The sequence below is a fragment of the Chelon labrosus genome (genome assembly GCF_963514085.1).
Source record: "Chelon labrosus genome assembly, chromosome: 22".
Classification (NCBI taxonomy): Eukaryota; Metazoa; Chordata; class Actinopteri; order Mugiliformes; family Mugilidae; genus Chelon; species Chelon labrosus.
The window spans coordinates 16,260,855-16,284,017 of NC_140355.1; the positions used below are offsets into that span (position 1 = coordinate 16,260,855).

A 23,163-nucleotide genomic window follows, 5' to 3' on the forward strand; every position below is an offset into this window, starting at 1 on the left:
ACATCAGCGAGCACTATCGACCCTCCGCAAACCCATAACCCCTGCCCGGATGGCTACGTCTCCTGGTACCTGAACTGCTACAAGCTGGTGGAGGAGCCGGCGACCTGGGACGCCGCTCAGGCAGCCTGCCAGAAGGAGGGCGGTAACCTGGCCAGCATCGACATGAGCTACGACCAGGCCTTTGTAGCTGGAGCGGTCCTGCAGGGAAAAGCCGACTCGTGGATCGGACTCAGGCGCAAGGTACTGGAAGAGGTGTCACACGACAGTCAACCTTAAATATCTGCAAATTAAGAAGACTTCCTGGTCTCTAATAATCACGGTCTTCTGTCTTTCTGCGATGGATTGGGGTTCGTGCAGGAGGACGGCTTCTACAGGTGGATAGACGGCTGGCCGGTGCTGTTCACACAGTGGGGACCAGGAGAGCCCTCTAACATCGAGGATGAGGGCTGCGTGAGCATGCACGCTTCGATCTTTTTCCACGGGACCTGGAACGACACCAAGTGTGACCAGGCTAAACCCTACATCTGCAAGATCTCCTCAGGTATAAATAACTCAAACAGTGGTCTTTCTCTTAGACTCTTAAAGGGGAACGACTGTTTTTTTACAACCTGGACCTTATTTCTGGCATAAAATACGATCGTTTACTGAACCATAAAACTTTTGCGTAATTTGTAGTCCTTCGGGAGATATTTAGATCTTTGTATATCCATATAGTGGGAGTGACTGGGGCACCGGAACGCAGCCTCTAAATAACACATTATCTGCCACGAAACTTGTTCATTTCACCAATATTTTGTTATTTTATGCTAGTGCTATTCCCCATTGAGTCCAGAGTTACCTGTTATCGTCATCCGTGGTCTGTAGGTCAATCTACAGACCACGGATGATGTCATCTCTGAGCGTCGCACGCACCTGCGATGGTCGGCTGGTTTACCTACTGCTGTGGTTTGTCCACAACCTCAGAATCGGGAAAGTATTCAGCCATGTTGCAAAAAACTAGCAGTAGCAAATTACGGGTAAACTAGCCGACCGTTGCGGGTGTGCGCGGCGCTCAGAGATGACATCATCCAGGTCAGAAGACATCATCTGGGGTCTGTAGACTGACCTACAGACCCCGGATGATGACGATAACGGGTAACTCTGGACTCAATGGGGAATAGCACTAGCATATCATAACAAAATATTGGTGAAATGAACGAGTTTTGTGGCAGATAATTCGTTATTTAGAGGCTGCGTTTCGGTGCCCCATTCACTCCCACTATATGGATGTACGCAGATCTAAATATCTCCCGAAGGACTACAAATAACACAGAAGTTATATGGGTGAGTAAACGAACGTATTTTATGCCAGAAATAAGGTCCAGGTTGTAAAAAAACAGTAGTTCCCCTTTAAGGAATCATTACGTTATACAAAAAAAAAAAAAAGGTAAGATTTATAGACAATATATGACTTACATCATCTTTCAGAGAAACCGCCACCGACTCCAGCTCCTGAAGATGGGAAGTGTTTGCCATTCGCAATCCCCTACGGCCGCTACTGTTACTACGTGTACAACGGTCAGCAGGGCTTCTCTTGGCCGGACGCCCGACACTACTGCCAGGCGGGCAACACAGAGCTGGTCTCCATTCACAGCAGAGCGGAGCTGGAGTTCATCAGGAACCTCAATTACACCAAATATCACCACATCTGGATCGGCCTGACGCGGGACAACAACTGTGAGTTCAAATTAAAGACAAACCTTTAAAAAAACGCTTAGAGGAAGACAAAGGATTGCACCTACTTGTTTATATGTTTTGGTTTCCAGTTGGCTGGGGATGGACAGATAAGACGCCCGTGGAATTCCTCAACTGGGCTCCCGGCGAGCCCAACACAGCCTTTCAGCCCGGACAGATAGGCGAGGAGAAATGCGTGGAGATGTACCACGACGGACGCTGGAACGACAACAACTGCCTGGAGAAGAGGGGATTCGCTTGCCGCCACCGCAAGTGTAAGAATTGTCTTTAGATGGTGGAGGACATTTTTGCAGCTTTTTTTTTTTTTTTTTTTAAAGACTTGATTAACAGGTTCTCTGTGTGCATGTGTCTTTCAGTTTTCGCAACAGATGATGGCAAAAATCCAATTTTTCCGACTGATGATCCAGGTGTAAACCGTAAGTGCCAAACACCATATTTCCTTAGAATACAGTGGGTTACCTTTAGGGCTGATGACGGCACATGATTTACCGCACCAGCATTCTTCACCACCTCTTTAGTCCCGATGGAAATATCTCATCTACTACCAGGTGCATTTCCGTGACCCCCCCCCCAAAGAAAGAAAGAAAGCAAGCACAAAGGTAATTGTCGCAAGGAAAACCTTACCACAATTACCTTTGTGCTTGCTCTCAGAATTTCAGACTCTGGTCTCTGTAAGACGTCTTGAGACCATTAGGATTGTTACTGACGCTATGTAAATAATTTGAAGTGTCCCACCACTTTTAAGAAGCATCTCTGCAGCTCGGCCAACAACTGAGCCGGCAAGAAGTCAGATACAGGAATGGCAAAGAACATCGGGTCAGTTTTTGGAAACAAAAAGCTTATGCAGATTGTACATGGTATCAGAAATACAATGGAGAACAATTTGAAAATGGGCAAATCAACCAAGCCAATCAAAAGTCAACAAAATCAGGGTGACAGAGCGTCCAGCTTCTAAAGTTCTCCTGTCGGGCTAGGAAGCCACGCAGAGGATTAGAACCAAATCCCAACCAGCCCTGGTGGGAGTTTTGGGATATTCATTGCCTCCAAATGATAAATCTGACTGGCAACCTGTCCAGGGTGTACCCCGCCTCTTGCCCAATGACAGCTGGGATAGGCTCCAGCTAAAGAAAATCAATGAATGACTGAACTTCACTATTGCTCACGAGGTTGAGTTAAACACTTGTTACATGAATAAAACCAGTAAGCCAAACCTCCTGAAATGTATTTTCTGATCCTGTCACCTTCTATTGTTTAAGTACTTTTTGCTAAATAAATAAATTAGCAAATGTTTTACTTAACATATTAGCATGCTTGCAATACCTTCTTGTCATTCTTCCAGCGTTGGCAGCAAATTTTCAACTTACTCTTCTACACAAGTTTGGTGTTACATTAGTTTAAATAAAACCGAAGTTTGATGGCCAAGCAGAAACGTCCATGTTCTCCGTCCGTTTACAGATGGAGGGTCGATAGCCGGCGCCGTCATCGGAGCCATAGTGTGCGTCTGCTTAATACTCGGAGCGCTCTACTACCTGTTCAAAGTGCGTGGATACAAACTGAGCAGCCTGAGCTTGCCATCAAGGGCAACCAGTAAAGTCGATGTGGTAAGTATCGTCCTGTCACGGCTGGGTAAAGTTTGTGTGGATATAAATAAGAAGTTGTGTTGTTCCTCTGTTGCAGCCTGCGTTCGACAACCCCAACTTCGGAGAATCGGACACATAAATCATCAAGTTTTTGTACAGTACGTCAACGTGGATGCTTTTTTTTTTTTAAGCAAATCATTGTAGCTGTGAAGTTTGTGGGGTTTTATATTTGTTATTGATATTTGTCATTTAAAATGGTGTAAAATATTAGAAACACAATGACAATGTTAAAGGGGGAAAAAAGAGATGGCTGCTGAATGTATAATAAAAACAAGTATTGATAGATGAAATTTTGTGATACGACTAACAGAAATTAAATGCATCTTTTACCGCCAAATATCAAACTGTGTAAATCTTTTCTTTGAGATAAATAAAAGTAAACGACAGTAAATAAGTTTCCAGTGTTTATTCATGTCTGTACACTGCAACACATTTTTTATTTTTTTTTGCATATTTCAAATAAACTGAGAAAAAAAAACATCTCTTCAAAGCCTTTTTGAACATAAAGCCACATAAACTCAGAACACAGATGAGGATATTTATGAATGCCAGATATTGCAGTTAGAAACTCATTTTTCTTTTTGTTTGTTTTGTTTTTTTTAATAGCAGCCTGCTGGCCATCGGTACGTAAAAATAATCCCAAATTCCACGGCACCAGTGTGCTCGCTCCTTACTTAAAAAAATATCACTTTATCATTTACGTGAGAAAATAAAGTCAGGAGCACTCTGTGATCCTTGGTAAGCCCTTTTATGTAGCATGTAATTGCACTGACACACCGACTGAATTAACAGGTGAAAACTTCCATTTAAACACGCCACTAGTCTACTCCCCGCCTCCGCCCCCCCTCTTTCTTTTTGTGCATCACGATTTCATACTGATATATATATATAAATAAGAACTTGTGATAACCAACAATTCAATTCTGGAGCCATCAAAAACGCTTTGTTACTTAAAGTCAAACTTACAGTAAATAAGAGTAAATGCTGGTCTTGGGAACTTGGTCTTCTGTACAATGACGAAATTAAATACAAAATACTCAAAACGGCATTCTTTAGTAAGCTATACTTTGGCCATTCGCTCAACTACTCCCGCCGATTTAGTCGTGGGAAAACGCGTGCAAGAATTCAGATTACTAGTGCAAAAAAACAAACTTAAAGGGAAACACTACTGTAGCTTCACCTCTGTTAAACGACTGCGACGGCCCCCGCTATACTTGAAAGGTAAATCAAACCGACAAACGTGGCTAATGTGAACCACTACGTCCACCACTCTACGTCAGGAAAGACAAGCATGCCAAAGTATCCCCCCCCCCCCCCATTTTTGTTTTCGACACATCTTTGGTTAAAAAAGGTTCCCATTTGTTTTGTTTTTTTTATTCTACATACACTGCTCTCTGTAATCATTCCTTGTGTTCACTGACGGAAAAGAGAAAGTGATTTCAGAAGTGTTGGGAGGGACAAAATCCACAGTCCTCATTTTATGTTTTAGTTTTTAGCTGCAAAATTTCCTTTTAGCATCCTGTCTCTTTCCTTTGGTACGAGAAGATAACTTGTGTTTAATGTTAATACAAGTTCAGATCTACATATTATTTTCTTTATGCTGGGGGTCTACCTCCCTCTTACTGTTAGCTGAAGCTAGCCGCTAGCTGCATTAAGCAAGAGAAATGAACCAGCCCAATTAGCTAACGGTGTTAGCCAGCTACATGAAACTAATTTACATAATGAGACTGGATCAAATGCATTTACACCTGCTATTAAAATGTAAAGACCGCTTACAGACCAGGAGTAAATGTTTGCAGAAATACTTTCGCTCATAAATTAACTGTAATTTTGTAAATCAGCAGCTGGTGAAGCACTGTGGATTTTGTGCCTCAAACACTTTTAGTGAGGATCCTTTCACAGTCAGTATCAAGCGGAGGAATAATTACCAGAGAAAAAGGAAGAACTTTTAAAGTGAGCACTGTTTTCGTTCGACTCTACCGTATAGTTTCCGTTTGAACGAAGGCACAATCTTCTCTAAACTCCGCTTCAGTCTGACAAACAACGGTAGCACGGCTAGATCGCCTCTGCCACCCCTCTGATCAAAAGCCATCATCCTAAAACAGTCTGCACACCAGAGTCACCTGTCAGTCACTCCAAAACTAACCTGAGACACAGTGACCGTCTTCTTAGAGAGTCTGAGAATGTTTGAACTGTACAGATACGTCCCCTGAATTTATATTAAAAAAACAACAACAAAAAAAAAACCCTTTCCTACTCTGCCTCTCGTCTTTATTCATAATTTATCATTTCAACGTGTCCCCATTCATTAGGATTTATCTTATTAACAGTCTGGCTCTGTCGATTCGACACCCTGGAAAAACTGAAGTACAGATTCCACCACAGAAGTAGCTAAAATTAATAAATGATGATTTAATATTACCATCTGGCACTTTACTGACGTTATTTTAGCCGATTTGCACATTTGATTTATCCCCCACAGAGTCAAGATAAGTAGAAGTGTTTTAATACTTCAGCCATGTGTGACATGAACACCCGAACTCTCATGTCAGAATAAGTGACCTTTCAGACTGAAATAGGGAGAGTTTAGTTCTTAAGAGAAATTAAATAAAATCCACACTGTACAGTCTAAACATGATCTAAGTGCTGCTTGTTTTCATAATTGCTGCCTAATCAAAGGTCACAATAGTAACAACAGAAGATGTGATAATAAGAATAATAAATAAGATCTGTATCACAAACACGTGACTGAATCGTAAAGCCGCCAAACAGCACTAATATTCAATGTGCCTCAATCCAAATATGGTAAAGTTTGCTCCTGAATGAAGCCCCGATTTGAAAAATGATTTCATGGCATCCTCTGATAAACAGTGAGACGTGGAGGGATGACACCACACGTCCATGTGTTAACGAGCCAGGGAGAAACTGAAGAATTGCTCTAGGGAAATTCAAAACCCTGGCCTTAAGAACAAATAGAATAATAACATCTGAATCTACCTTGTTGATGAAATGTCCATGCAAAATACAGAAAACGACACGAGCCTGAGGGACAGTTCAGCTTGGGACCGGGGTTGAAGTGAAGATGAGGCAGCGTGAAGGGTTTCCAGTATCATACTTTTCGGCTGTCGAGCCTCAGCCAGTGAACGCCTTGTCTTGTGTAGCGCACCATAGAGCTCATGGTTGAAGTTAAACTCAGCGGGCCCATGACTGAGTCCAGCTCTGCTAGCATACCTGAAACAAACAAGAGAAATATCAGCACAGCATGGACATCTTTTCAGAAAAGTAAATTCCAGCTGGGTTTCTGCCTTATTTCTTTTTACATTTCCGTTCATTCTTACCGCTGCCTCTCTGTGCCAGCTCCTCAGCCTGCTCCCAGATGTCGTGAGCGCTCAAGAATAACGTAGTAATGTTGACGTAGGTGAAGGCCACTTGTTCAACAGCCTGAGGAATCGCAACGGTGGCGCCAACGGATCCCCCAGCCAGTCCGCTGCCACTGTGGTTCGAGCCGGGACCTGAGCTGGTGGACGTGCTGGCTGGAGACAGCATTCTGGGGGACGGGTTGTCTCCAACTCTAAAGGAGACCGGTAAAAATAAGAGGACTTGGTATGTGCTACAGTTGTGAGAGCTGAGTGCAGTGTGGAAGGTAGAGGACTTACTTTGACGTACAGACAGGGGGATTGTGTGTTGCCTGAGCAGAGTTTTGAGAGAAAAACTCAATAAGCAAAACAAATCTGACTTTAACGTATACATATGCATGATGTTTAACACTTAATGGCAACAGTGTCCATTGCTGATGATGGTAATACCTTAAATACTTACATTAAAATGATCAGACAGGAGCTTTGAATACTTTAGTGCAGTTTTGTGTTTGGGGTGAAACATGGCCATCTGCAGGATAGACTGGCACTTCAAACTACAAGACACAAAGAAATGTTACACGACTGATTAGAGAAACAAAAGAAGTAGTAGCAGTATAAGGCTCATTCTGTAAAGTTATCATGTCTGTAATTGCTGTATATTTAACACTCAGGCATCGGTTTAATTTACTACTCTCTTGAGTCATTAAGGACAAAAATGTCCACTTCCAAAAAAACTGCTATAAAAAAAAAAAAAAAAAAAATCAGCTTTTTTTGTTTATAAATCACTTAAACCACTTCAGAACTTTACAAAACTACCAAAAATGCAACCATTTTCAAGATTTTAATCCTTTAAATGCCAGTTTGATTACTTAGTCACTACTGTTTATTATGAAAAAGAAAATACACAAAAAAAACAGTTATTTTCCATAAAATTAATGTTGGGAGGCTTTTTCAAATCAGTCTTGGGTATGAACAACATTATCTAAAATATCAACTTGAATGCATTATTAGTTTTTGTGTAGCATCAGATTTAAAATGTACTACCCTCTTGAGTTATTAGTGGACAAAAATGTCCCATTGACTCCCATTTTTTTTTTTTAAATCTCTCAGCCATGACACAATATAATCATTCATTCTGCAATATTAGGGTTTCATTTTTGGAAAAATAGTCAAATCAGCCATTTCCCCGTAATAGGGCCTACGCATTCACAGTGTTCTGTTGACCTATCTTATCAAACTTTGTCGGCCAAAATAACGGCCAGATGAAGAGGAAAACTTTGCCCAAATGGACAAAAATCTCCCTAATGTATATAGAGCTAACCTTGACTATGTTTTTTTTCTTAAGTCAATTAAAATAAAGGTTTCCCCTTTATGTGCATTTATTCAAGCAAAAAAAAGACATAAAAAATATTGATACAACACATTTAACTACTGCTACTCAGTGCAACACTATCACCAACTGACTAGAACAAATAAATGTCTAATAGTCAATATATTGCAGTGTAATTCAATAGCATACTACATCTCATCATCAAGATTAATAAATGGCATAAAAGGAAGATCCAATGTGTCCAATAAGGATCTAATGAGTGACAAAACCCACACAATTCTTCATCTACACCTTACCATAAAGCTAAAAAGTCCTTTTCTGGGGGTGGAGCAGAGGGATCCGTTGTGTTTTTAAGTTTCAGTACAAACCTGTGGGTGGAAAATACAGCAGTCAAACTAAGGCCTGAATCAAAATCGTATATAAAACAAAAAAATAAATAATGTCGTAGCTTGAAGTTTGCTTTTAATTTAGAGAAGGTCAATCAATCCATGATAAGGTGGCTTCTTACTTGAGGAGTTCCACCGTTTCTGCAAACATGGTGTAGGATGACATTGAAATCTGTGGATCTTTTTCCATGGCGATGCCACTCTCTACGAAGAACATGGCCGCATCCAGGTAATTGAAAGCTTTACTGAGCTTATCTGACTGTGGGGGGGACAAACACAGTTGGGTTATTAGTTACTTGTACTGCTGTGTAGACTGCAGGACATGATAAGTGAGAGTTACCTCCGCATCTGCTTTGTGCTTCAGTCTTTTGGCCTCTTTTATGTAATGCTTCACTGGATACTGCCTGAAATTGAAAGAGGCAATGTTAGAAGAACAATAACCATAAGATAAACATGGATTTCATTTATTATTTCTCCATTCTACACGTAACTCGTCTCCATCTTCATCACCTTCCCAAATAAAAAGACCATTAACTCACCAGATTTGTGATTTTAAGAATGTTTTGTTGCTAATCTGACCTTCACTGATTTTTCACTTTGCTCTAGTGTATGTGTACTCCAGGATCAATGGGTTAGATTACAGGCACAGGTGAGATGGGAGTGAAATCTTTAATTGGGCAACAAAATGCTGCTTTCCTTCTCTGGTGTTACGTCACTCTTCTTCAGAGGATCTCTCTTAATGTGCCGGCAGTTCCCATAACGAAGGTCGTACCAACTAACAACAAGTTTCACTGTCAAAGGTTTTGCTGCTGCACTGAAAAACACCTTTTTCCTTTTTCTTTTTTTTAAATATATGTGGATAGAGTTTCAGAACTGTCTTTGTGAGTTTTCTTTCACCATGGGAAAAAACTGACAAAACTACAGGACAGGCTTGCGTGAAAATAAGACATTCGGGGTAGAAAATCCAGACTGCAGGGTTTTAGGAAGACATTTAGACAACGTCTCAACCTTACCGTTCCTCCAATGGTAGCAGGGGCCTGTTGGTTAAAGCCTCCCTGGTGGGCTGTGAAGACAATGTGACAGCAAGGCTGCTCTTTGAGGGTTTCTGCTGGGATCACAAGGCAGATCATTTTGAACGGTTCTGGTTATTATTTCATTATTTTGTTATAATTCAATAATACATTCCTGTCTAGGTACCTTTTCACGGCGTGGACGCTCTGTTTGTTTTCCACCGGTCCTCTTGTGCTTGTGGGAGTCCCCGCTCTTCACTGCCTCCTTACTGGACCCCTGAGTCTTCCCTGAACAGCCTTTTGGTAACTTTGAGTCTTTAGCTTTATCTTTGGCTGTTGCAGGATTTTTCTTGGCCATCTTACGTTCTGGGGCCTCTGCTGGATTGCTGGAACTTCTGTACGGCGACGAGATGAGAGAGAGGTTATGAGATCAGACTGACCCTACTCACTCACTCACACACACACACACACACAATGAAATGGAAGTCTAATTTAAATTATTAAATCTCATCCTCGATAAAACAAGATGCCCTTGATTTAGGTGACCTACTCCAGTTTCATAGAAACATGAGTTGATGAGGTATTCTTTTCCAGCTTCTGTTTCTTCCTGGGAAGAGTTTTATTGTCTGCTTCAACCTAGACGAGGACAGATGACACATTATAATCAGAATTTGACTTTCCTAATGTTAAATGAATGCTTACTAGAGTATTTCTCACATTTTGAGGTATGCTCTTTTTGCTGGTTTTGGAGCGTTTGTGTGTTATAAGGGCATCGCTGCCCGCTCCGTCTTGCTCTATGACCAGCGCTGATCTCTTTGCCTTGCTGGGAATCCCTTGATGAACGCTGGAGGTCTTGGGAACTCTTGAGAGCAGACTCAGATCTATCTTCACCAGCAGGGATTTAGGAGGATGGTGTAGCTCCTGAGAACCTTTGGCTGTACGCCCAGACTTCTCTAAGTGCTTGTGGGTTGTCTTGTGAGGCATTTTGTTGCCCCTTTGGCAGACTGTCTCTGCCTTAGGTTTGCTACAACTGATTCTGACTGGTGGGACAGGAGACAGCTGGTCGGGCTGAGCAGGACTTTTGGTGGGGCAGGAGCAGAGGTTTGGATAACGCACACCACATAAAGGACAGTGCCCATACAAGACGAGTGCAACTTCAGGAGCAGGTTCTGATTTATTTTTCTGCTTTTCGAGTGATTTAGTCCTTTTACTGTCTTTTTTAGAGTCACTCCTCTCTTTGCTTTTCTTACAATGTCCTGCTTTCGTCTTAACCTTTGGTCTATCTGTGAAACACGGCTCTTTTTTCTGGATTGTTACAACCTCCTCACATTTCACGCTGACTGCTGCTTCAGCGTGATCTACGCAACCTGCCTCCACCGATTTTGAGGGTTTCCACGAAGAGCTTTTCACATCAGCAGAGAGGGATTTTTGGCTACTGTGCTGGGAACTGTTGTCCTGAGGGCTTTCGGTGAACTCCTGGGTAATGGCAAGGTTTTCTTTTTGGTGAGAAGAAATCTGAAGCTTAGACTGCGCAGTCGGGTCAACCACCTCCACACTTGGGCGCTCGGGGCCTTGAGTGGGCAGTAGCCGTTTGTGTGCAAGGCTCTCGGAGACATGTGCACTGCCTTGGCCTTCAGAGTTTTGTTGGCTGGACCTGATCCAGTTTCCCAGCTGCCAGTCACCGTGGCTCACCGCTGGAGAATCAGGCTATAAAAAGACACAGTGATTTTAGAAAACAGAGATGGTAATTTATCCTGTTCATGTACAAACACAGAAGAAACAAATTACCTCAGTTTTCACTGAGTGATCCACTGAAGGCTGAGGTTGCTCCTCAATGGTGCTTTCACTATCCGACTCTGATCCAGAGCTACTCTCTGAGTCGCTGGAGCTCGTAGCATCTACCTCACTGGTATGTCCTGCTTCAAATGAACTGTAACCCACAACCATCACAGTAATATTGAATTTCACTTAGATATATCAGTTTACAATGTTATAATCCCCCCAAAACGTTTTTATTTGATCACTTTGGACTGTGGAGAATTATGCATTTTTTTAAATTATTATTATTTTCTGAGACTTTATAGACTGTGACTAATCAGTTCATCAAGAAAATAACCTGATGATTAATTGCTATGATAATGACATAGGATAACTGGAATTTGCAGTGTCTTCTGACCAAGTTACATTCACATCACACCAGCTGATTGCCAGATTGAAAACGTATATACAGGTAAAATGAAATCAGCTCTTCTAGTTCAGTAGCTTTCTACTGTCCTTAGGTTTGGCCATATTTTTTGAAATTATGACACAAAAACTGTCCTTTATAAAAAAGCCAACTCACTTACAATGAGGAGCTTTGCTGGTTGAGACGGGATGAATCTCCAGAAGAAAAGTCGTGGCTTTCTGGAGAGAAACAACACGGGAAAACAAACATTAGTCCAACAAAATTGTACAAAATCCGCACATGTAGATTAATCCTGCTACCTGACTGATTAGCGACAACTTTATAGATGAAAGCTTACATAGTGTAGAAGAGTTTAAAACCTGCCATATGAACGCTGGTCAGGCAGAATCGTATGATATGAAATTAATTTGCTTTATGAACATTTACTGTTGTATTTACTGGACTAGTAACCATTAAAGCCATGAAACACTAGTTTTTGCTTGACAGCATGCACCCCGTTTAGGTTTACTTTTGAAGGCATTTTTAATACACCCCCTCAGTTAGCCTTTTCTTAGACTGACTGAAAAAAGTTTTATTGGAGGGATTTCTCATCTTCAAGGTACCCTAAAGGCTTCCTGGGTTCACTGTATGAGGTGAAAAATAACAAGTAGAAACAAGTGCAGTGAAAACAAGCTAATGGTTTGCCAGATATTTTTATAGACTGCGATTATTCAGTTCATGAAGAAAATAACCTGATGATTAACGATAAAAACAAAGAGCCACTGGAAATTAAGGAGTAATAGACACACTCAAACATTAGTACGAGAGAACTGTGAGTTTATTCCTATCTTTTTCTCAGCTGGGGCTAATTTCAGATAAAATTGTTGGGTTGTATCTCCTGTCTGGCATTTTGTGGGCAGGTCAGGGACGAGCAGACGTGCTGCTTCAAAACAGAAGATGATTAAGAGGAATAACCACATCAGCGACTGAACCACTGATTTTATCTACACAGTTTATGATGACAGATTAATCTGCCTGCCACCACTATCAACGCCGGAAATAAGAGACTCCAACTGGTTTGCAATTAATTCAGATTTTTCCAAGATACAGTAAAACATTTCCAACTATTGTAGGTTGCTTCCTTCCCTTGTTACTCACTTTTTCCGGCACATGAAGACACATCCTCTGCTTCCTGTTGAGAAAGAGAAAAACATATATTTTTTTAGTAAGGGTCATACTTACGTTTTTATTTGTATCAGAACTTTTTTTTTTATCTGCCTTTACACTAAACTGACAACTGCTTTTAATAAAGCATATTAATGTTTAGCAGTACTAAATGTTCCCTCCTCTTTATACACACGAGCAATGAGCATACAATCAGCATATTTGTCGACCTTTAATCTCTTGGACTTGGAGGTTTCATCTGTGCTAGGTGTGGGTAGAGCCGTCAGGAGAGGGGGCCACGAGTGAGTCATTTCCTGTGAAGTGAAACAAAGTGTGATTTGTGATAGTGAGATGGTAGTGCCTAGCTATAAAACATGAGTCCCACTCACTCATACAAGTTTAACACATATTTCTTGAGTAGTTATCTTAACAACACTTCCAAATGACACAAAGTGGGTCTGTGTGTTGGTGGCTGTTGCAGGATCTAAGTCCAGCATCTTAGGGATAAAAATAAGGTGCATGCATCTGTTCACATCAAGTGTGTGTGTGTGTGTGTGTGTGTACAGTAGATCTCACAAAAAAAAAAAAACTTTTACGTCCCCAGCATGAACAAATATAAATACACAATAGAAGATAAGCACTGATAAAAAAATACCATACACAGAGAGCAGAAGTCACTGGAAAGAGAAGTCGGCTTATCAGCAGTTGCCTAACTTCATAGGATCATTGAGCAACTAGAAACATGTTTGATGAAAAAAAAAAAAATACAGGCCAAACCTGCAAAAACAAAAAGCATCCAAATCTAGTTCACCGACAGCAGGAGAGGAAAAAAGCAACCAGGTGAAGTGGGAGGTGCAGGCATTTACTGGAATAGGATAAACTCCAAAATGTCGTCAAAGAAAACTTCTATGATTTCAATAATTTACATCATGTCCTCATTAAAGACTCTGACCATAGGGGTTCAAAAATGCTGCATATGGAGGAGACCTGCTGCGCAAATATGTTTAAAACTCTTAAGTTTCAAAGACTGTCAGTCAGCCAGGTCATGGTGCAGCTAAAACAAAAGCAACAGGACCTGTTTGACGTTTCACCACTTCTTCGCCATTTGGATATGTGGTGAAATGTCTTAAAGAAAACTCAAATGAGTTAAGTTGCCTCAGTTTGAGCTATGTTTTAGCTATGCATTTGACAATACTTGAGTTAAGATAAGATGATCCTTTGTTTATCCTACACTGGGGGGAATTAAATTTATCTCAGTAACCTCACATGAAAACACGAACTGGTTTGGATTAGTTGCTGTTCTGCAGATGCACATATTGTATCTGAAAGTTAACTGAGGTTTGACATTCACCATGTTTTGTGTAAAATGACTCATTAATGCAGTGACTCAGTTAATGCATGTGTTTGAACTGTGTTTGAACCGTAAATGAGAATGGAAGAAACCAGACTTACCCTTAAGATCTCCTCCACACACTGAGCTTTCTCTGTCCTCTTCTACAGAGAGAATAATAATAATTACCATTGGTTGTCTGACAGCAGTGTATGTAAGACCAAAAAATAGGAGAAAAGTATTAACGGTTAATAAATCTGTCTTCTGCATTTCACAACCATCTCTCCCTGTTGTGCACTGAAAGACTAAAAGCACGTAAAAGCCCTTCATGCAGAGCGCTGCAACCACACATGAGATGCAACTTATCTTAAAACATGTAGATAATGAGACATTTTTTGGCAACTATTAGTAACAACCATGTTCATCTTTGTGTTACAGACCTGCAAGTACTAAAAGGAAGTTTCCCTACAGAGAGGAGGATCCCGTTGGATAATCTTAAAAACATTACTCCCCATGTGTGCAAACAGATTGCATTGTATTCTACAAATTCCTGATAAAAGCTTAATCATGCGCACTGCAAACTAAAGCCTCAAAACACCAGACAAGTGACACAATACGCCGTATCAGGCAGCAGCATAGGTCAAACTCAACATTAGATAAACCCCGTGTGTGTGAATGAGTCAACGGGCTACATTTCTGTTTGTTTTCAAGCCTCTCTTTCAGTTTTTCCTTCTCAATGGACAGTGTTTGAGATAAGGTCAGACTGAATGGGCCTCCAGAGCAGTTATGCAAGTTGGTGACAAAGCTCATTTATTGTTCTGCCGAGCCCAGGGGTGAATTTATCAGAGGCAGCTGAGGTCACATACACACATACATGAAACTGCACGTGGGTAAGACATGCTCAAAAAGGCATGGTGGATTAGACTTTGCTCACAGAAAATATGTGCAAATACTAGCCGATATATTTTATAAAAAGCTGGTTTAGTGGTTTAGCCCCTAGCTGTAACGTAAATGCTCGATTTGTCTCTGCTATATGTGCAGAAAGATGCATTCTCTCTGGCTCATAATAATTTATGTTGCTTCATAATGGAGAAAACATGTTATTATTTCTCTCAGCTATGCAATAGGAGCTCCAACTCTCCATGATTTGGAAGAAGGACATTTTCAAACCTACTGAGAAGTGAAGGGTTGGTAAGAAATGGGGGCAACAAGTAACTGCCTTGCTATCATGCACTGGATTAGTCCCAGCAGTAAAAACAGCAGCCTATTCTGCACTGCTGTGCAGCTGCAGGAGGGTATGGGGGAGGTGGGGAGTGCTGCAGGTGCAAGGGTTGGGTGTATGTTTATGTGTGGCAGAGAACAGAAGAGTTGAGCTGGAGTTAAGCCCAATTCTCCAAAACAAAGAAAGTACAAGATTTTTTTCCAAGGCTTGAACAGTTAAGCCGAAACGTCAGAACTTTTGTAAAGATCAGCACATACACAATCCTCTCAAGTCCATTCAACATTGGTAAGAAAGTACATTAAGCATTTGTATGCAGCCATCGCCTCCTGACAATCTTTAGCAGGATAATTGGTCTAAGATCTAAGATAAAAAATAAAAACTCACCTCCAAAATTTGAGGTATTGTCTTGTTTTTTTCTGGCTTAGATTTGATGATCACCTCTGGCAGCGGTGCATATGGCTCTGGCGATGGCTTCAGCTCAGGTGACTCGCTGACCATCTGGTCTTGACCATCCATGGGCCGCACATACGCTGTAGGCTTCTGGGTCATGACTACGTTGGCCTTCTTAGACGACAACAACGGAGGAAAGGTCTGGGATGGTAGTGCGCTTGTCTTGTTGACTTGAGGCGTGAATGCGTCTTTTGGAGACTGCTTAATGTTCAGTGTGGATTCTTCCGTTGTGCTGGTAGAATCAGCGGGATGATCTGTGGACCCTTGGAGTTGATGTCCATCTGAAGTGTCCTTAGTGTCTGTGTCAGTGTTAATATGGTCACTGGAATGAAGGAAGGGTAGCGGCTTAACATCAGGAGACTGAGCGAGCATTTCTTGGGAAACGCTGACATGTTCCCCGAGATCTGAGAGGACTGCACTCGTCTTTTGTTGAAGTTCCAAGTGGCTGATCTCACTGCCTCGACTGTTGTTCAAAGATGGTTTTGAGTCAGCTGATGTATGTCCATTGTGGTTTGGTGATAAAGAAGAAGCAGTGGACGTCATCATGGGCTGAGAGGAGTAACCGTTACTAGACGTCCCTTTCTGGCTTTGTGCGTAAAGGGCCTGGTTGTGGAATGGAGGTTTGGTTAATTTATCCGTGTTTGGCTGACCCTGATCCAGCTGTGAGAAGGTTACATAAGTAGGCGCCGGTAAAGCCTCGATGGAAATGGGACAGGGATTATTCACATCTTCGTAACTCCCCAGCATCCTCCGGATTCGATTGGAGAGCTCATCCCCTTTGTTTGTCTACAAAAAGTAACATTTAATATGTTAACAGATGACTGATATCACAGTGTATAAACATAGTGAGTTTATACTGAACCAAGACATGTTTAGTCACCAAACAAACACACGACACCACACTCTTAGAAGTCACTGTAGAAATAAAGCTTCAGTGACGCCTTTAATTATTATTCAAATAATTAGATAAAGAGTTTTATCTGTAAACTAAAGCCCTACTTTCTACTGACAATATACAGGAATGTGGCCCTTTTCAAAATACTACATTATTTCCATTTTCGGTTATATTTGGTCAGTAAATTCTAAAGGTCTACAACCTTTCCTGTTTGGAAAGGCTGTAGACCTTTAAAACCACATCCGACTCACCTTCAGCTTTTATCATGTGCTCGCTGCAATAATCCTTTCAAGCAGCTAGAGTTTCACTGACCTTAAGGGCCTGGGTATTGCCTCTGTGGTTTCATACAGACAGCTTCAAGAAATATAAATATATATATATCTCTCTCTCTCTCTTAGTTACAGAGGTTGGTTGGGGGGTTTGAAGCCCCAGCAAAAGAATGCAGACACAACTTAAAGGTTGATTTACTGGTGGAAATTTCTGCTACATGTAAAATAATTTAATCTTTAGTCATGAAAAAACTTCATTGGGGAAAAGAAAATAATACTATGTGCATGTAAACATGGTAAGTGTTAACGCTTAGAGCATTTCACTCCTGCTATAGGAGTTCTTACCTTGTACGGTTCCCCAAAGAGTGGCACATTCTCAGGGTTGAGTTCTTTGGCTTGGCTAGCTTCTTGGTTCCTCTGTTCCCATGCTCGAAGGCGAAGAAGGTTCCTCTCTTCATTGTATACACTGTGGAACATTACAAAGAACAACAATGAACCCTGCTCTTACACCGTCTCCACTTTAACCAGGCAGAGAAAAAACAAAATCTCACCATCAAACTATGGACACACGTTGCTGGATACCAGAATATTTTTTTTCCCCCTTATAAACCCCAGAACTATAAATGTCATGAATGTCACTGATCTTTAAAATTACCCCACTTTGGCGAAAGACACCAGAGAATTTAGAGACTGCACCTTTATGGCCTCTTATCACTGACTTATCTACCCAAGGGGCAGAGCAGCAGTGTCTAGTGGGAGAAGGTGCTATCTATCACATCAGCAGACAAGTGTAATTAGACTCGGAGCCGCCATGAGGATTCACTACAACATTGACATCTGTTCTTTCAAGTCCCCAAAGATGAGATACAGGCCATTCACACATCTAATGCATAATTATAATATTTGTCTTGATATTTTACCGATAGTAAATAGAGCGTGTTTGCTATATATATATATATATATATATAGTAAATTATATCATGTAACAGTGGTACCCATGTGCTCAGGCCCGTCTTATTACCTCAAATATATCAAAGTAAACCAAACACCAGTCTACATTTTGAAATTGTAATGTTTTCTTCCCAAAATACAAGCCTGATAGCCCTCACTGACAGCAGCCCCAGCGGGATGCTTCCATGGCAACAAGTGGAGCTGCAAAGATTTGGGACTAAGCCAAACAGATGAGCACTCACTCATTAATGTAGCAGAGAGGCTGGCCAAAGTCCTAGAATAGCAAAAACTGGCACTGCCCAGTCGCAGGGCCGTACCATCAGTATTACCCAGGGATAAACAACAAAAAAAATCACACACTAGTCTCACAAAAACAAGCAGGATTGGTGACGATTGCGTGTGTTGATGGTCGACCGGTGAACAGGCTCAAGTATGCACATAAATAAATAGAAAATATGACAGAGAACAATATCAAAGGTTTAATTATTGATGAGGCTTGTTTAGAATTAGCAACATTGGTTTAACTTCTAATCATTTAATCATCAGTAGTTACAGGAGCAATTGAAATTATTCAAACTGACATCTTTGTCGTCGGTTTGGTGCTTCAAAATGGTATGTTTGGGCTTGTGCCAGGTTTGATTGATAAGTCTAGTCTGGAGTGACTGACAAGCCGTCTTTTGAGTTTTCAGACAGACCCACCACCCCTTGCTCCACCCCAGCTCCTCTCTCCCATCCATCTGGTCCAAAAATGGCTGCTTCTGACCCCTTAAAGACCCAATGTGGTCAGAATGAAGGAATCAATTTTCAACGTAGCTATGTCCATTTTTATATGCACTCTCCCTGCTTATTTCACAGAGATGCACATTTACGAGATAACCTTGCAGATCGTGACAAGGCACAATCTGGCAAAGGTAATCATTGAAAGCAGTGATCCCCAACCCCCGGGCCCCGGACCGGTACCGGTACGTGGGTCATTTGGTACCGGGCAGCACAGAAAGAATAAATAACTTCCATTATTTCCGTCTGATTTATTATCTGAGTCTGAATGATGTTTTATTTTGAAGAATTACCACATTCTCTCCATTACATCCATCTATGACTCACTCTTGACGCATGTCAAGGCCTCGAGACCATAGATCACGTGATACGTCCCGAGATCGTAAATGACGGGGGCCTTAAACGTCTGTTCGAGACAACAGCTCTGCCGGTGTTCTGGATTAAAGTCATGGCAGAATACCCCGAGATCGCCACAACAGCATTGAAAACGCTGTCGCCATTTCCGACATCTTATCTGTGTGAAGCAGGGTTTTCTGCAGTGACAGCAAGCAAAACAAAACTACCGAGCAGACTGGACATAAGCAACACACTTCGGGTTTCATTGTCTCCCATTACCCCAAGCTGGGACCGTCTTGTTGCAGCAAAACAAGCTCAGGGCTCCCACTGATTCAGTGCTATTGTGAGTAGCTAGTATTTTCATGCACTTTTTGTTTTTGTGGTGTGTCTTATTTTGAAGGCATGTTTTAACGTTACCATAGCGACCAGACAGCGTTGGGGCAGAGAGGATGTTACTCACGTCATGTTCTGTTGTTGGTGTGACGTTACGAGGACGCTGCTAATAAAGTTGCACATGAGTACACAGTGAATTTATGTTTATTATTATTATTTTACAGAGAAAATACTACAGTTTTTATGCCGGTCTTATCATTTTATTTTGTTTTTATCTGCTACAACCGGTCCGTGGCACAAAAAAGGTTGGGGGCCACTGATTTAAAGAACAGCAACAGTGAAAGTCAAAGCAATGTTTGCCAACAGCGACAAAATCTGAGGACTCAAGTCAGATGCACGCACGTACGGATGGACAGACAGACAGGAACGCCTTGCAGAATAAGACTCCAGTTCTATAAGTCAACAAGAAGCCATTACAACTGTTGTGGAGCCAACTCTATGGTCAAGATAGCAAAGTCAAGGTTAAGTTTCTATCAAGTGAAACTATATTCTCAACTTTTGCGTATATACAAAGGAGAAAAAGCTCCACTGGGTTACAGCATCCGGTGTGAATACAAGCCAAATTGTGGTCACAAATTTCTAAACTAACAACCAAAACAACCGCAAGAAACAACAAGCACACTGTGCTATTACAGAGAGAAGATGCAGGGATAATCCCGGTTCAGTGCAGCTGGTTCTCCTCTTAGACAATGACATGACACTTCAAGGACCACTAGACACGAAGAGACAAACTGTGAGGGGGTGAGCTATGTATTTTGGGGCTGCTTTAGGATGCGTTCTATTTATAAATGTAGGCAAATTACTGCTGTAATCAGACTTGTTGTTTTGTTCATTTTAAGGTAAACATTTCTTCCCCCAAGCAGGAAGAAACTAGCTAAGATCCAGCTCTAAGAAAGAAGCAGCTCAAAGAATTAGTCTCGGCACTAGATAAGTAGTTGACTGACGGAAAGAGGTTTTGACTTTATTATAAAGCAGGTAAAGTATAGGGAGTCCTCTTATCGGTTTCACAAAACTGATGGCAGACTTCTGTGCACACTTTGTGGGCGTATAACTTTCATGACTCATCACACATTGTTTTCAATCAAAACACGACCCTAAGACTAGAAAATTAGATTAAATGCTTATTGATTAATGAAATGAAATGCAGGAACAACGTCCACCTATTTATTAATATTCTACTTTTATTTCTGCTGTCAAATGCGCTAAGGCGTGTACATGCATTCCCGTTAATGTCACTCACTTTTTTTTGATGCATGATTAACACACCCACACGCTTGACCATTAGTCATCCCATAGTTTGGGAAATCAATGATTTCAATGGAACAGCAGCAGCAACGCTGAGGATGGTGAGCAGAAACAAACCTCCTCGAGCAGAAATGGACAAAGAAACGGGTCTTTCGGACTACAAGTTCAGCTCCAAAGCCTGTCTGGACGGTTCTCAAGAACAAAGTTTACTTGCATTTACTGTCAATGTCAACAGAGTCTCAAATACGCCTTCCTGACCACCCGCACAGCTGATGCAATGAGCCCCATCTCCCCATCGGTGAAGACAGACCACGGGGGATAGTTTGCGATCTAGATGAAGCGTATTTTTTATTAATCTGGAAAATATTCTGTGCAGTATTTGTCACGGTTTTGAATTGCATAAAGGTAGCACAACAAAAGCATTACAAACCTGAATAATCCTTTAAATTTAGAAAAATTAAAAAAATAAAGATTAATAAAGAGAAATCTGCAATTAATTTGCAATTAATAGCTGTTAAACATGGACAATTATGCGGTTAATGCGATTAAATACCTTATTAATGACTTATTTTACCTTTTAAACCTATAAATGACCTTCTAGTCAATGTATTAGCTGCATTATTGTAGTAAACTCCTGGACTTTTAATTTTATATTCACAATATTTAGCTTTTAACTTACAAAGGACATCGAGGCCATTGTATTTTTTATACTATTATTAATGCTCAGGTTATATGTTGATGTTACAAACAGGAGGATTTATTCTTAGTCAACATATTCTGGCTTTTTAGGTTAATAAAAAACAATATACAGTTAAATAAAACCAAATCAATGCTGTTTAATCAGCTAAATCTTAGTTTGTCAAACATGACGGCTGAGGTTTTGTAATCCCTGTGTTTAGTAGGCGTGACTTCACCTATTTAATCATGTAAAAAAAACTTTAATTTACTATAAACTGGGTGTAAACACAGCAGCTCCGTTGACCAGCTGGTAAAAATCACACCAACCTGCCGTTTCCAGCTGATTCCACTCCTTCCTCGAACAGCTTATCGAGCTTTAAAAAAAACCCTGCACGCCTGTCAATCACTTTGACAATAATTATACATAATTAAAAAAAACACGTACACACTTCTTTATGCCACTTTCACATAGTTTCAACCAGAAACTTTACTTTAAGAAGCCTCCGGAGCGATGCCAGTGGGCAGGCTGAAGGTACCCAGCTAATTAGTTCAATGGTCGGGCTCGTGAAGCTAGCGCCCAGCTGCTAGCAGCTAACTAGCCGCGGCTGCGTCCACCTACCTCGGCTGCGATGCCATGGTGCGCCTCTCATAACACGCAAACTTAGTTGTCATGTGTCTCTCGCAGTCCTCAACGAGGTGTCCCCCTCACTCGGTCACATTGTTTACCGGTGAAGATAGCGTGTAAGTTTTTAAAGAGGACTGTCACGGCGCCGTTGTTTGTTAGTTGTCTGCTAACGTGTTTTGGGTTGTCCACTCTGCCTCTGGATTGTTCTACTCCACTCAGCCATCCGGGGACCAACCCCTCTGTTTTATACACTCAAATGTATGTAAAAAAAAACATTTACAAAGCAGACGTGTCACTGTTTTAAGTGTAAATATAGCAAATGAGTTCATTACGAGTTAAATTATTTACTGTTTTTTCTCTTTCGCCAAGGTTTGCCCAAACTTTGTATTATGACCCCTGCGAGACAGACATGGTACAGCCACCTGTGTTTATATATTTTACCACATGATGTTATGAGTTTGAGGCTAAAGCATGTTCACCTGGAAGACCGAAAAAATTGATTTATCACCTAAAATAAAGACAGATCAGCAGCAGAGACATATAATATAAAATTATAGATAAATGAAATGAAGCAAAACCTGAGAAACTGCTTTCTTTTTAGGCACAATTGGCTGTTTGTTTGAACTACTACCTGACAAAATTCAAGTAGATATTCAGTAGAGTCATATGATATGTTTTTACTAACTCATCCAGTCTTTTCCTTTAGGCACTGGTTCCTTTTACAAACAGTATTTTTCGCTTATGTGCACCCCTGTTTATAAAAGTATAGTGTCATTTGCTCTTTGAACATCCTCTGACACAAGACTTCCTCCATGAGTAATAAAGTTCTATTTTATCGCATCTTTTGCAGAAGGAAATAGCCATACTGTGAGTTAAACATCTTCTCTGTAAACATAAACATCATGCACCGCAGTGTGGGCGGCACTTTCAAATTCAAACACTGATACAAACATGTACGTTTTATGTCACATCTTTTTGTTATTAGAGCAGCTAGTAAGCAGACGGACTGATCGGAAGAGACTCACTGTACCGACCAAAAATACTGATGTAGTTCTGACTCACTCTAACACCTTAGTGACAGTCCTGGTGGCTGAGTTCGGATTGGATGACGCAGAGCCAAAATTGGCTACAGCCCTGATGTCTCCTGAAGGTTTCCAAGTTTTTATTTACTTATTTATTTACAAGAACATGCAAATGAAATGCAT

At 41.0% G+C, this 23,163-nt stretch overlaps 1 protein-coding gene across 1 annotated transcript; it reads right to left on the minus strand.

Moving 5' to 3' along the window:
- Positions 1-3,777: 3,777 nt before the first annotated feature.
- aff1 (AF4/FMR2 family, member 1) lies at positions 3,778-22,760 on the minus strand. The gene is made up of 19 exons (XM_084571969.1): positions 21,953-22,760; positions 17,299-17,419; positions 15,724-16,575; positions 14,240-14,281; positions 13,018-13,101; positions 12,782-12,815; positions 11,805-11,862; positions 11,248-11,389; positions 10,177-11,166; positions 10,010-10,095; positions 9,647-9,854; positions 9,463-9,557; positions 8,790-8,853; positions 8,572-8,708; positions 8,360-8,431; positions 7,194-7,287; positions 7,031-7,062; positions 6,713-6,945; positions 3,778-6,605 (listed from the first exon to the last, which is right to left on the minus strand). The coding sequence occupies exons 1-19, from the start codon at positions 22,003-22,005 to the stop codon at positions 6,484-6,486; spliced, it is 3,519 nt and encodes a 1,172-aa protein (XP_084428095.1). The 5' UTR covers positions 22,006-22,760; the 3' UTR covers positions 3,778-6,483.
- Positions 22,761-23,163: the final 403 nt, after the last annotated feature.